This window comes from Rutidosis leptorrhynchoides, chromosome 4 (assembly GCF_046630445.1).
Source record: "Rutidosis leptorrhynchoides isolate AG116_Rl617_1_P2 chromosome 4, CSIRO_AGI_Rlap_v1, whole genome shotgun sequence".
NCBI classification, from domain to species: Eukaryota; Viridiplantae; Streptophyta; class Magnoliopsida; order Asterales; family Asteraceae; genus Rutidosis; species Rutidosis leptorrhynchoides.
The window spans coordinates 392,616,232-392,631,683 of NC_092336.1; the positions used below are offsets into that span (position 1 = coordinate 392,616,232).

Here is a 15,452-nt window from a genome sequence, read left to right on the forward strand (position 1 = left end):
AACTTTTAGAATGTACTATGGCTTTATCGATGTTGCAAATCTTGTGGTTCAACTTACTACTACTCATTTACTTATTTAAACCTATGATTTCACCAACGTTTTCGTTGACAGTTTCTCTATGTTTTTCTCAGGTCCTTGAACTTAGGTGATACATGCTTCCGCTCATACTATTTGATACTTGCATTGGATGTCGAGTATACTTGCATACGTGGAGCGTCTTTTTGACTACTTTTAATCGTGTCGCATGTGTTTCATACAAACTTTAAACATTGTTATGTACTTGTTATGGAAACTACTTTTGTAAACTTTGAAACACCCTTATTTATGAAATGAATGCGACATACTTTTCGGTCAAACTTTGTTATAAAGACTTACGACCATGTAATGGGACCATACGTAGATGACGCCGTCATTTGACGATTTGTCGGGGTCGCTACAACTGCCCACATTAGAAAGAGGAAGATATTATGAGTCCGTTATAAGTTTAAAGAAGTGACTAACTAATACATTTCACTATGTTTTTTAGTTGAAACCTGAAAATAACTTGTTAGTCTGCTGTTTTAGCTTGTGAAAGGTGATGATCTCTTGTATTATGTCTAGCAAGCGACTTGTTCATCTCTTACGGACGGCATTCCAACTCAACTGTTGGTTCGCTGAATCGAGGATATTGATAGCCTGTTTTCGGTATGCGCATAACATAACATTTACCCTTATATACTAAAAGCGATGCCCAAATGCGTAGTTTTAGTTATTTGTGGTTGTAGTTTTGAGTTTGCGTTCACACTATAATCGGTCCCTCAAGTTTGACTCAATTTACACAACAACCCAAGTTTACACTTTTTCAGGGGTAGAAAGTGTAAACATATAATTTTATTAAAATAAAAGAAACTAATTCCCCCGAAATTATAACGGGCCCTATCTTCTCGCTCGGTGCGAGTTAAATTTTTCCGAGACTACCGTTCAACTCGAAAAAGCCTCACGAACCCAACGAGACTAACTATACGCGAAACGTACACTTTTTGAAAAACGCTTAAAACAACGACAGCCCGTATCTTTCCGTTCGCCACAAGTTAAATTTTTCCGACAGCACCGTTACACTCAAAAAAAATTTATGAACAAAACGAATCTAACTACGTTCGAAACGAACACTTTTTAAAAACGCTTAAGACAACGACATCTAAAACGGCGCTTAAGACATGAGCCGTTTTTCTCTCTGTAAATATACAAAACTACGTTAAATATGAATACACAGACCGAAAGCTCCCGCCGCATCGCGCGGGCCGGATCTAGACTAGTTTCTATATATAACGAAAGATCAATGGTTGTTTTGTTATAATAAAAAACTTGTGTGCCAGAAAGTTAAATATCCGCCAAATAGTCACCAACTAATCACTCCAAACGGCGCCGTATTATCGACATACGTCCTTTAAACCCTGCAACCCTAAATATAGCAACTCTCACTCATCCTCTCCATACCTTCTTATCCACAACCAAAAAAAATCCTCAAAGCATCTCTCGATGGCGTCTGCAAATGCAATCACTACTGCTTCAATTCTTTCGTCACATAAAAAGGTATTGACTCCATTTCGAATTCTAATTGTAACTATATTTGTAATCGTAATTGTAACTGTAATTGCAACTGTATATGTATATATTGTATGTGTATGTATGTATGTATGCTATTTAATTTAAATTAATATATAAAAAGGTGAGTAGTTTGTTTTATTTCAATTGCTGAGCGTATACAAATTGAAATTGATAATGTTGGTGATGATTTATGTGTGAGTAGGAGAGCTTGATTGAAGGTAGTAGGAGGATTAATCAATTTCAGTCATTTCAAAAGATGAGGAAATCAAATAGGCGGTTTGTGGTTCGAGCTAATGCGAAAGATATCGCGTTTGATCAACAATCGAGAGCGGCTATGCAAGCTGGTATCGATAAACTTGCTGATGTTGTTGGACTTACTCTTGGACCTAGAGGTAAAATAATTCGACGATAATATATCATGGTAGTTAGATGATTCATATGTTTGTAATTAGATATATTTGTCTATGAATTATGATTGCAGTTTAGTGTATTTTAGCATATTTGTGTGGTAACTGTGGTGATAAACTAAAGAAATGGTTTAAGTTGATCATTCTGTCAAGAAACATATCGTGCTAAGTCTTCTTTCAAGTACTATTGTTAATATTAGAAAAGAACGTTGACCAAGTATTTGAATTGGTTAGGGAGGAATGTTGTTTTGGATGAATACGGTTCCCCAAAGGTGGTTAATGACGGAGTTACAATTGCCAGAGCCATCGAACTACCTGATGCCATGGAAAATGCTGGTGCTGCTCTTATTAGAGAGGTTTGAGACTCGCTCTATTACGTTATTTATCCTAATTGTAGCTTTGTCAGTACTAAATAATTTCTAGTTTTGTAATGTGGGAAATGCGGATGAAATGAAATGTACAGGTTGCTAGCAGAACCAACGATTCAGCTGGTGACGGTACAACAACGGCATCGGTTCTCGCGCGTGAAATTATCAAACTTGGTCTCTTGAGTGTCACTTCAGGTGCTAACCCAGTGTCATTAAAGAAAGGTATTGATAAGACCGTTACAGGTTTAATTGAGGAACTAGAGAAGAGAGCTAGACCCGTGAAAGGCCGTGATGATATTAGAGGTAAAAAAAATTTATATCTCAAGCCTAACTAACAATTTTTTATCCTCTAATTGAAATGTTGATTTTTTTTTTTTTTTTTCAAGCCATTGCTTCAATATCTGCTGGAAATGACGATATCATTGGAACCATGATTGCTGATGCTATCGACAAGGTTGGACCAGACGGTGTCTTATCTATCGAATCATCATCCTCTTTTGAGACCACTGTTGATGTTGAAGAAGGAATGGAGGTATCTATTTTAACTTTAGCTGCTTCTTTGTATTTAAAGGTGGCAAAATGGTTAGGTGGGTGGTTTGGGTAACTTGTCAAAAGGGTTAATTTGTTATAGATGGGAACGGACAGGGTTGGTTGACTCAGAAAGCCCTTTTGTTGAATTACTTTAACTTTTATCAAAAATAGTCCAATGTCTATTAAAAAGATTTAGTAGCTTACGAACAGTTCAGCCCATTACAAGTAAGTGGGGCTAAATTGCCACCTCAAAAATTTTCACTTAACCCCAAGATATATTTGCTGGACCTGATGTTTCTTGATGGGGCTTTGCAGATTGATAGAGGGTACATTTCCCCACAGTTTGTTACCAACCCTGAGAAACTGCTGGTTGAATTTGAGAACGCTAAAGTTCTGGTTACGGATCAGAAGATATCTTCAATAAAGGATATAATTCCTTTATTGGAGAAAACGACCCAATTGCGAGCTCCTTTGTTGATTATCGCCGAGGACATTACTGGAGAGGCTTTGGCTACTCTTGTTGTGAACAAGTTGCGAGGTATCCTTAATGTTGCTGCTATTAAAGCACCTGGTTTTGGTGAAAGAAGAAAGGCTTTACTTCAAGATATCGCCATTGTCACAGGTACATGTTTAATTCTTTTGTTTCCATCATATTAGCTTGTCTCAGATAGAAAGTTTAAGTTATTCAAACGTTTGTGTTTATAATCTATTGTAGGAGCCGAGTATCAAGCTAGTGACTTGGGTCTGCTGATCGAAGGTACAACTGTTGAGGCACTTGGTACTGCTAGGAAGATCACAATCAGTAAGGATTCCACAACTATTATTGCTGATGCTGCATCAAAGGACGAGATACAATCGAGGATTGCTCAGATTAAAAAGGAATTATCTGAGACAGATTCTGTGTACGACACTGAAAAACTAGCTGAGAGAATCGCAAAGTTATCCGGTGGGGTTGCTGTTATTAAAGTTGGTGCTGCAACCGAAACTGAATTAGAGGACCGAAAACTTCGTATCGAGGATGCTAAAAATGCAACGTTTGCTGCGATTGAAGAAGGTATCGTACCTGGAGGTGGTGCTGCGTTTGTTCATCTGTCAACACTTGTTCCTGCTATTAAGGAGACGATCGAGGATCCAGAAGAAAGATTAGGTGCTGACATCATTCAAAAGGCAAGTCACCTTTCATAATTTTATTTCTTCAATTGTTTGGTATTTGGTGTTACCTGACTCGATTTGGTATTGTTATGTGTAGGCATTGGTTGCACCAGCGTCTCTAATTGCCCAAAACGCAGGGGTTGAAGGTGAGGTGGTTGTGGAGAAAGTAAAGGAGAGTGAATGGGAGATGGGGTACAACGCAATGACAGACAAGTACGAGAATTTGGTTGAATCTGGAGTTATCGATCCAGCAAAGGTAACCAGATGTGCTCTGCAAAATGCTGCTTCGGTTTCGGGTATGGTTCTAACAACACAAGCCATTGTTGTTGAAAAGGCCAAGCCTAAGACACCTGTTGCTGGTGCACCACAAGGTCTAACTGTATGATTAAGAAAGTTATTTATAGGTGAGGTTGGGCCAAATAAGGTCCATTTTTGTATCAAATTCTTAGATGGAACTTTATTACGGTCAAATGTAACCCGACATTATTGAGTATTTTCTTTACTTATTTTCTGTAGTTTTTGGTTTGATTAGAATAAAAAGTTCACGAATGACTAAAATTTATCGTAGTTAGTGTGGTTGGTATTAAACATCCTGTGATAACCTGGTAGTTGAAGTCGTTTTAAGGTTTAACTTTTCATAGTCATTAATTGTAATGGCTGTTGTAAAAGGCCTGGGATAATCCTTAGACTATATATATCTAAGTAGGTAGAAGAAAAATTCTGTCTGTGGCTACAGAAGGAGAAGCAGAACAATATGGGGGTCAAAAGAAGCGATGGTGGGAAATTTCTCTTTATTTAAAAAAATAAAATAAAAAAATATTGTTTGGGGAAGACCCGGCCCCGAACAGGAGGGCCACCCTAGCCCAATGAGTGCTCTACCTCGAGCCATCGATTTGGATGTAACCATTATGGCATTTTCGTATTAAATCACATAATTTAGTGAGCGGCATCAATTCTTTCTATTGGCCTCTTTCGCTGTCAAAAAAAGCCTATGGTAACATTTTATGTTTGGCTCATATTTCCGCTACCCGTCTAATTTCTATTACTTTCTTGTTGGATTATTTCGTAACTGCATATTTACAATATAGAAGCGGGAGCTGTTTATTTGACCATGTTAGATAACTGAATATTCTCATGTTGCGATTGTCGATAAAAAAACCCATCAAATTCTTTGGTTATTGGAACTAAAAGGTTATATGCTGGAATAACATTACATACGTCACATAAAGTGATTTGCTATGCTACGTTATGGACGCTTTGGAGGTGTATGAACGAAGTCATCTTTAGTCCATCCAAGTTTCGGAAGTGTCAGATTATTTATTTCATTCTACTATCCTCTTTTGATTGCAGAGGCGAAGCCAGGATTCCCGTATAGGGGATGCATTTCACAAAAATTAATATCAATATAAGATTTTCATATATACATCGTAATTATGAGATATTTAAGGGATGCTTGTGTTTATTATTGGGGGATATTGACAACTAATATACAATTTTTAACACACTATAATTCGCTTATTTGAAAAGTTGGGAGATGCAAAGCATGCACATGCATCCCCCTGTCTCCGCCTCTGTTTGATTGGCTATCGTCTCGTTATAGTTAAGTCAATCTTAATTGGACGATTTGATCACAAAACTCGTTATTGTCTTTGTAATGTTCTATATATTCCTTGCTAGTTTTATTACTAAATTTTCCAGCCGTTCTTGAAAAAAAAAAAAAAAAGAAAAACATACGTCACATAAAGTCTAATGCAAACCCATTTAGCAGTTAGCATCGGTGATTTATCAAATATTTGAACTGATTCAAATACCAAGGTCTTCTTGCTTTTGATTTTTCAAATTCTTACTTGAATCATGGACCTTAGTTTTACATTATAGAAAAGAAGAAACTCGTACGCTATTACCCTTTATTCAAAACAAATAAAAAATCAACATAAAGAACCAAACACTTGGATTGATTTAAACATGGAGATGCCAATTATAGAAGACAATTAGCAAAACACATCACACTGATCGCTCATTTAACTTCAAAGTCGGCAGAGATCAAACCCAAATTGATCTTACCCTTGTGTTGGACATAGTGTTGGTAAGACAGCCATTGCCTCACCATCAAGAACAATAACCCCTGTGTTGTCGAAGCACCTAGTTGTAAATTTGGCGCTAATCCAGGTAACAAACAAGTTAAAAACTTGGAACTCAGCTTATTAATTTGATCTTTCGCACTTAAAAATAAAAAACATGAGTTCATGTTGTTTTCGACTCACATGTATTTCTTCTTCAGTTGTCTTATGCTAGTAGCTTCAACTTCACCAGTAATCTCCTTGTTCACATAAACTGGCAATCTGAAGTGCAAGGTTTGCGAGGCATATACTGCCCCTGGCTACATATTACCGTAAGATTCAAAGATAAATCACATTTTAGTTGCGAAAAGGTTCCATATATAACTAACAAAAGGTTTAAGTCTTTTCTTCATGCAGAATTATTTAAAGATGGAAATTTCAACCCATTTACCTATAGCGTAAATGGGTAAATTCGGGTAATGTTTTATTTCTGAGGGGTCAACTAGGTAAAAAAAAAAAAAAGCTAATGGGTTGAGAGTTGCCCGATTCAGTAGCCATATTTCACGAACTAACTAGTTATAAAACTTCCAAATTAATGGATGAAAGTGTATCAGGTCAACCAAGCCCGATTAACATGTACATACCCATTACGGTATGGGCCCCACCCGCTTATCCTGCAAGCTTTACAACTGTAAAATGAATATGAAATGCATATGCATACAAGAAAAGACTAAATAACTTACAAAATGAGAAGCAATGATCCTTGGGAATAAAGAAGCAACAAGCATTCCAGGAACCAGTTTATCATGAAATCCAGCATCCCTTGCAAATTCAGGATCAAGATGCAAAGGGTTTGCGTCAAAGCTCACATTCGAATAGTCAACGAGATCTTGACTCGTGAATACTCTCGTTTGTTTCAACTTATCTCCTGTTGTAAGCACCGATGATGTCGAGGTGTATCTCGAAACTTGAATGTAGTTGAGCAACATACGTTTGATTATCATCGTATCAAAGACTTCACATGACCTGAATTATAAACGAAAATGTAATCTATTAGTCAAAGATTACATCACAAACCGATTCACATTCTTCACACACATTTCATTATGATCAATCTTGTAATGATTCAAACATATTTGTTACATCAAATTAAAGTGAAAACCAAATTTGGAAGAGGGATTATAATTTTAAATTTCTTTGAAGCATTTCAACAAACAGTTGGCGCACATCGTAATTAACATAAATAACCATTCATATTACATGAGAATAAACAGCATATATCACAATTATGTACTTACTGTATCAATCATATATATAGAGGTAACGTTTTTGTATGTATAACTAACCTGAAGAAGGAAAAGGTGTAAAGTATTGAAGGAAGATCAGCTGACAATTTCAACTGAAAATACAAACTAAATTGTTTGCTAAATGCCTAAATGGGTCTCTTAGAAAGATTAAAGCTGAAAAGTATATGAGATTATTCGGCCCAATATGATGTATTTTCTGGGCTGGACTTTTCAACTGCTGTTTTTGTTTTCTTCAATTAAACAATTACGTATATATGTTTATATTTTATATGCAATTCATCTTTATTTGTTAAAGTTGTTGGTTTTGTGTAGTTAAATTAAAGACCAGTATACGAAAATCTAAAGATACATTAGAACGAAAGGATTAATAAGTTATTTAACCGCTAAATTGTTGGTGTTAATTGAATCTTGAGGTCGAGATTTCTAGCAAATCATTAATTTTTTGGTATCGATTTAGTTGAATCAATCAATGAATTATGGATTAACTCGATGCCCAACGTCTTTATTAAACTTGGATGGGTTTTGAGATACCTGGGAATTAGAGAGAACTGGCTGGAAACTGAATAGGCGAATAACCCTAAATTGTAACGTTTAAGCTCCTTACTGCACTGATACACTGTCGGCCGACAAGCCCGTCAGTCGTCCGACAGGCCTGTTTGTCGTGCAACGGTCTCGTCTGACTTTAAACTCGTGTCGTTCGATATAAATAAGGATTTAAAATGCACCAACAAACTCCTCCTAGGATCTAGTTATGTCAACATTCATTATTTAGCCAGACTTATACACCACTAAATTCCCTTGAGGATCAGCATACTCCCCCTAGGATGTGAGGTTACTTTCTGCTTCACTTGATTTCCCCTATGCACTAAAAAAACTCTCTTATATGACACATATCTTCTTTATTCATTGATAATTGCAATTCGATATTCCATCCTTGTCATATTCCATTGGTAATCGCAAGTCAATACAATTTTTAAGAAATACAACTTGTTGAACCTTTTAGTAAAATCTCTTTAGATACCCGAAGGCTTATACTCAACAATCTTCAAAGTTCACCAGTCATCAGATTAACCCTAACTTATGACTGTTGTGACTTTAGGTTCTCCAATCTCTTCTAATCTTCATAGATATAGCAGAATTTAGAATTTGACTTTGCCCATAAATAATCAGATGCTTCTGATTACCCCACAGTTATTTATATTCTATTCTAAAGCCTCATAACCTGCACACGGTAACATCAAAGGGTACAATGACATATATAACCATGAGCACGTTAGACATAATCAATCCCTCGTTTCTTTACAACATAAACACTATAATCACCGAGACGGTTAATTAAGAAGATTTCTTCCTTTTTCTCTCACATATGTCATTCCTTCACATTGTTGGACATTCTTCAGCACATCAGAAACTCCAACTTTAACTTCATCTTGCAGTTAACATATGACGTGTGCTCATGTTGTGTATATGTGCAGAATCAACCTTTAAATTTATAACCTATACTAATACCCCACAGTAATTTATGCTCTTTAAGGTAAGTAGTTTGTCACTCCATAGGTGATTAATTTATTAAATTATTTCAATTGTTGAGATGTTTTTACCCGTGAGAGCACCTAAATGGTGAGTGTATTGACTTGTAGTTTAAGACTTAACCGGTGAGGACCTGTGTGATTAGCTACCCTATGGCCTTTATTTGTCTTGTCCCATGAATTTTAAGTTGTACAAATGCTTTAATAGACATGACATAGCCGAAGTGAGATCACCTATGTGAGTTATGTAATGAAAATGTTAAGGAAATATCTATGATTGTAATTTTTTTTATTACATACCAATTTTAAGTCAGACTACTCTGGTCGCTAGCACTTGAATACATAACCATACATATAGGGTGCTAAAGTTTTATTGCCTAAATACATATCCAAATATATATTGCTATCAATGCAATTAGTTATCATTTCTTGTGTTTGCGGCATTTTACTCTCTTGAAAAAGTTTATACTCATAAGTGCTAAGTATACAATTTTGAAGTAGAAAAATCATATATTTTTTTATTCTAAAGGACCCTTTAAGAGATTTCTCTTTTCTAACTATGAGTTGAACGCTACTGTTTTACATCATAAGCAACGGCGAGCCATCATACATTACATCATTGTAATACATCATCATCATGCTCTCCATTACATCATTGATCATGTACATCACATATATGCTATTATTTGAAGACATGAGGCGACATTTTTGGGAGAACAAATTAAAAAAAAAAGATATATTTATATGTCAAATATGTGAAACGATTGTGAACTTATAGCTCCTATCATAGGGCATAATTAACATGCACCCACTGACACATAAGATTCGTTCTCATTACACTCATATACATATCCGAGTTGAAGACTTTAAATGTTTCCTACATACATATGTTGCTGTGATCGACATTACCATTGACTTGTGGTATAAGGTATTGCTTATTAACTTAGTGTTGGAACTTGGATACGGTTTGACCCGAATCCAATCCGCCCACTAACTTCCTTAGTACTTAATACCAATATGTTGGTACTTAATTTGGATTAAGTACACATTTATATTATTAGTTAATAGTATTAACTAATCATTAATATGGTGGTTAATGGGGTCCTTTGGTATTCATGGAAGTTTTACTTGTAAGACTCTATAAATAGAGTCATGTCATTTTGTTGAAATGACAAGGAATAACACATAAACTAGTGAGTTGAGAGATGTAAAGACCCGTCCTAATCCATAAGAATGAATACCATAACATATGATTATATTGCGAGGTATTTGACCTCTATATGATACATTTTACAAACATTGCATTCGTTTTAAAAGACAAACTTTCATTACATCGAAAGTTGACAGGCATGCATACCCTTTCATAATATATCCAAACTATAAATGACTTAATAGTAATCTTGTTGAACTCAATGACTCGAATGCAACGTCTTTTGAAATATGTCATAAATGACTCCAAGTAATATCTCTAAATGAGCAAATGCACAGCAGAAGATTTCTTTCAAACCTGAGAATAAACATGCTTTCAAGTGTCAACCAAAAGGTTGGTGTTCATTAGTTTATCATAAACATTCATTTCCATCATTTTAATAGACCACAAGATTTCATATATTTAATTGTACGCGTAACCCGAGTACAAAATATCACGCGTAACCCGCGAATTAAAAATCATTCATATGGTGAACGCTTGATAACCGACTTAACTTTAATGCATAGAATATCCCCAAACAGAACCTCTCGTCTGTATAATAATAATAATCTCGAAGTACTAAAGCATCCGTACCCCGGAAGGGACTTGTCGAGGTCCATAGATCTATCTTTAGGATTCGCGTCAATTAGGGGCCATACCCGTTTCCTAATTATTAGGTTACCAAGCTAAAAATGGGTGATATTCAATATTAATAATCCAGCCATAGAATGTAGTTTTGATCACTTGTGTCTATTTCGTAAAACATTAATAAAAACAGCGCATGTATTCTCAGTCCCAAAAATATATAAAAAGGGAGTAATGAAACTCACAATACGATATTTTGTAGTAAAAATATGCATACGACGGGACTGAACAATGCAAGGTTGGCCTCGGATTCACGAACCTATATCATTTATATATATTAACACATATAATAACATTTAAACAAGTTGATATTATTAATATACTAGTTTTATTAATGATTTATGTGTTACCCTAAATAAATATATTAATCATATCATTTTTATATATTTTAATTACATAGTTAATATTTATATATATCGGATTCTTATTAAGGTATTTTAATTAAAACATATATGATATATTAAAGTTTATATATAAGGTTATATTAAAATATATTTATATCTTATATGTAATTTAATCAATAATAAATAATAATATTTTATTTTGAAAACAAAATAGTCTGTAAGCTTAACCTAGGTATTACATATGCGTTAGATACATTTTTCGTAAGTAATATATGTTGTAATAATAGTAATGATAATAATAATAATAATAAATAACTAATAATAATAATAATAATAATAATAATAATAATAATAATAATAATAATAATAATAATAATAATAATAATAATAATAATAATAATAATAATAATAATACTTTACTAAATGATATTTATAAACATGATATTTTTTTAACAATAATGTTAACAACAATAATATCAATGATGTTAATAATAATAATAATAATAATAATAATAATAATAATAATAATAATAATAATAATAATAATAATAATAATAATAATAATAATTGTGATTACAATATTAATAATAATAGAATTCTACCTTAAAAGCTCCAAAAATATAAACTGTCTTTGCCCGGGCTCGAACCCGCGACCTCTCGCTAATCGTCAACAACTCTAACCACTACTCTGTCTATCACTTTTTGAACAAATAGGATTTTAATTCCTTTTATATCGTGATTAGCAGCAGCCAGCAATCTAGTTGGCTTCGTTCAAAATAGACAATAATTGGGCTTTTGCTATGGCCCAACAGCAGCCCGAAATAGTAGCCCAAAAGTATATTTAATCAAGCCCAAGTATAATAACACATTTGTGATTAATTGGATCCACTAACAAGTAGCCCACTAACATGATTGAATTAAATTGATGTATTGTGGGTTTCGTTTGGAGACAGTAACCACGCATCATCATCATTCTTTCATCATATCCATCATCATCATACATCATCTAACATCATAATCATCATCATAATTACTATCGATACGTTCATCATCATCACTCGTTACCTCTTCATCATGTACATCTCATTATCATCATACGGTTACTGTAATCATCATCAACGAATCATCGTCAACCTTTATCCGGCATCATCTACTATTCATCGCCTTCTCGCCATCATCTTTATTTAATGGAAACAGTCACGTACAACAGCATTTGCAGATAGAGTTGTTTGGCTTTGGTTAATTAGGAAACAGGAACAAACAGAAGAATAGCAGGTGCAGCAGTAGTTGTAGTTCGATGATGGTGATCGGATGGTGGTTGTCTAGTGGTCATCAAAGGTTGTGTTGTGTGTCGATGGTGGTGGTTTGGTGTGCTCGAAACAAAAAGGGTAACCGTAAGCAGCAAACTAGCGAGGCATCCTGGTGATATTTGGGTTTTCGATCAAGAAATAGGAAACACAAAAGTAGCAGCTAAAATAAACACGCAGGTGGTGGAGGTGATTGGTGGTTGTCCGAAATTTATCAAGGTGATGAGGGTTGCATCATAAAATAGAAATTCGCAGATGAAAAGGTTAGATGATGGTGGTTCAAGGTGTTGTTACTTGATGGTTGTGGTTCTTTGATTACAAGAATTAAGAGAGGGAGAGAAAAGACAAACGAGAGAGAGATGGTGGTGTTTTCGGGTGATGCAATGGTGACCGGTGGTGTGGCCGTGAAGGAAGAAGGAGGTGATTAATGGGTGTGATGATGGTTGTACAAACAAGTGGGTGGCGAGTTTATGGTGGTGATGGGTGTCATGATCGAAATTTAGTTGAGAGGTGGTGAAGTGGGAGGTGGAAGGTGATGGTTTCAAGGGGTGTTCTAGTGGTGGTTCGATAGTAGTTTTTAGAGGAGAAGGATGATGGTGATTCATATCTCTTCTGCATCTATATAACTTCTATATATATACACAACTAGTAATAATTAATTATATTATATAATAATAAAACTAATCACATGTGAATTCACTGTTATGTTTTCAATTATGGTTCGTCTAAGTATATATAATTATAGGATATACATATCCTAGTAGACAAATATAGATAGTGGATGGTGAATGAAATCAAAAACAGTAACAGAATATAATATAATACCAATCAAGCACAGTAACGTTAGTGAAAATATCTAGATTTTTTTTAAGACATGTGAGAATTTCAGCAGCCACATATTTGGCTTACTTATTGACATAATTTCACGGAGTGTTACATCGTGCTCTAAGGTTAATCAGCGGCGGATAAAAGTCATCAGAAAAATCCCATATTTTTTTAAATTAACTATATTTATTTATTTTGGTCATTATGGTATAAAATTTGATCATTAATTTATTAAATAAAAATTACATCAACTGTCCCTCTCAATTCTGGGTGAAATATAAAATGTGTTAAAATTTAATAACTAAATCCTAAATACATTTTAATAAGCCTAAAATTTATATTACACATTTTCAGATCACCGTTTATTTTAAAATCATATAAGTTTGAATTTAACTTGCTTAATATCAATTGGAACATCAAGCGAGTATTACAACCATTTAATATTTATTTTTAATATACTCTATTTATACATAGTTATGTTGTAAATAATTATTATAATATCCTATTTTTATTTTATTTTACATAATTCGTTCTAATAACAACAACATATAATATTATATTCCAATTACTATTTATATACACACATATCTATTTACAATTATTTGTTCGTGAATCGTCGAGAATGATCGAAGGTCAATTGAATATATATGAAACAGTTCAAAATTTTTGAGTCTCAACCTAACAGACTTTGCTTATCGTGTCAAAATCATATAAAGATTAAGTTTAAATTTGATCTAAAATATCCGGGTCGTCACAGTACCTACCCGTTAAAGAAATTTCGTCCCGAAATTTGATTGGGATGGTCATGGCTGATAATAAGTATGTCTTTATGACGCATACGAGCTGAAAATTAGAGTTTTATCACCAGCGAGTAATATGGATAAAACAATTTGTTTATGTGAAGAGTACGAGTGAAGCTATCATAAAAATAGTGAAATGAGTAAATGTAGAGTCGTCTTAACCGGTGACGTAGTCACGGTTGATTTCCGAAATTCAAGGAATTTGGAGAAAATCTTCGTAATAAGATTTGATTCTTCGGTGATTAAGGAAATTAAGATCTTCTTTGGTTAAATGCGATAATCTGTTTTGATTGCTCTGCCGGATATTTCACTATAAATCCATTTCCTTCGTTTCCTTTATATTTTGGAGTTCCATACTTTTGTTTTCTTTTCCCGACCTTAAGTCAAGCGAGTAATGGTCCAAAATTCATAGGTATGAAGTTTCGAATGAACATAACGAATATTCTAAGAAAGAAATTGTAATAGCACAACCTTGATTGGTTAAATTACCAGAATTCAAGAGAAAAGATAGAAGTATCAGGAAAATATGTTCTCGATACGTTTGGAGATTAGGTAGAATGTAAGAGTCATGTAACATGGCACATGATGACGGTAGGGTCTGTGAATCATCACGTCCCATTAGAAACTCAACATGACTTACTGTAATATAATCACGTTGATCAAGTGTGAAAGGACCCGTTCATATACATTATAAACGATTCACAATAGTTGATTACATCGCGAGGTATTTGACCTCTATATGATACATTTTACAAACATTGCATTCGTTTTTAAAAGACAAACTTTCTTTACAACGAAAGTTGATGGCATGCACACCATTTCATAATACATCCAACTATAATTGGCTTAATAATAATCTTGATGAACTCAATGACTCGAATGCAACGTCTTTCAAAATATGCCATGAATGACTCCAAGTAATATCCTTAAAATGAGCTAATGCACAGCGGAAGATTTCTTTAATACCTGAGAATAAACATGCTTTAAAGTGTCAACCAAAAGGTTGGTGAGTTCATAGGTTTATCATAACAATCATTTCAATATATTAATAGACCACAAGATTTCCGTTTATAAATATATGTACACTCGCAAGTGTATAAAAGTATTCTATAAGTTGTAGGCACCCGGTAACAAGCCTTAACGTTCATGTTTTACCCTCTGAAGTACACCAGATCAGGTGTGTTTAAAATAACCTCGAAGTACTAAAGCATCCCATAGTCAGGATGGGGTTTGTCAGGCCCAATAGATCTATCTTTAGGATTCGCACCTACCGTACATAGACAAGTAGTTTAATGTTACCAAGCTAAGGGTATATTTCTGGTTTAAACCTACTTAGAATTAGTTTTAGTACTTGTGCCTATTTCGTAAAACATTTATAAAAACAGCGCATGTATTCTCAGT

At 34.2% G+C, this 15,452-nt stretch overlaps 2 protein-coding genes across 4 annotated transcripts; one reads left to right on the plus strand and one right to left on the minus strand.

Annotated features, from left to right (window-relative positions):
- Positions 1–1,421: 1,421 nt before the first annotated feature.
- On the plus strand, positions 1,422–4,603 carry LOC139844056 (ruBisCO large subunit-binding protein subunit alpha-like). Its single transcript, XM_071834267.1, has 8 exons — positions 1,422–1,572; positions 1,790–1,979; positions 2,229–2,350; positions 2,458–2,665; positions 2,749–2,894; positions 3,209–3,515; positions 3,609–4,060; positions 4,143–4,603. The coding sequence occupies exons 1-8, from the start codon at positions 1,519–1,521 to the stop codon at positions 4,428–4,430; spliced, it is 1,767 nt and encodes a 588-aa protein (XP_071690368.1). The 5' UTR covers positions 1,422–1,518; the 3' UTR covers positions 4,431–4,603.
- Positions 4,604–5,893: 1,290 nt separating this feature from the next.
- On the minus strand, positions 5,894–8,057 carry LOC139844383 (3-hydroxyacyl-[acyl-carrier-protein] dehydratase FERN, mitochondrial). Of its 3 annotated transcripts, none has more exons than XM_071834600.1 (4): positions 7,944–8,057; positions 6,849–7,131; positions 6,310–6,425; positions 5,894–6,205 (listed from the first exon to the last, which is right to left on the minus strand). In XM_071834600.1, exons 2-4 carry the CDS (start codon positions 7,107–7,109, stop codon positions 6,106–6,108), a joined length of 477 nt encoding a protein of 158 aa, XP_071690701.1. In that variant the 5' UTR covers positions 7,110–7,131; positions 7,944–8,057; the 3' UTR covers positions 5,894–6,105. The 3 variants fall into 3 exon arrangements, with proteins under 3 accessions (XP_071690701.1, XP_071690702.1, XP_071690700.1); XM_071834601.1 differs by lacking the exon at positions 7,944–8,057 and adding an exon at positions 7,794–7,871; XM_071834599.1 differs by lacking the exon at positions 7,944–8,057 and adding an exon at positions 7,452–7,550.
- Positions 8,058–15,452: the final 7,395 nt, after the last annotated feature.

Bases quoted from the DNA above. Each gene is read 5' to 3' on its own strand.
- LOC139844383 (XM_071834600.1), bottom strand. From the start codon at position 7,109: ATGATAATCAAACGTATGTTGCTCAACTACATTCAAGTTTCGAGATAC. The intron at 6,426-6,848 runs GTAAGTTATTTA...GGTAATATGTAG, and splicing joins GGATCATTGCTTCTCATTTT to CCAGGGGCAGTATATGCCTC. The intron at 6,206-6,309 runs GTGAGTCGAAAA...TACCTGGATTAG, and splicing joins CAACTGAAGAAGAAATACAT to CGCCAAATTTACAACTAGGT.
- LOC139844056 (XM_071834267.1), top strand. From the start codon at position 1,519: ATGGCGTCTGCAAATGCAATCACTACTGCTTCAATTCTTTCGTCACAT. The intron at 2,351-2,457 runs GTTTGAGACTCG...TGAAATGTACAG, and splicing joins GTGCTGCTCTTATTAGAGAG to GTTGCTAGCAGAACCAACGA. The intron at 3,516-3,608 runs GTACATGTTTAA...AATCTATTGTAG, and splicing joins AGATATCGCCATTGTCACAG to GAGCCGAGTATCAAGCTAGT.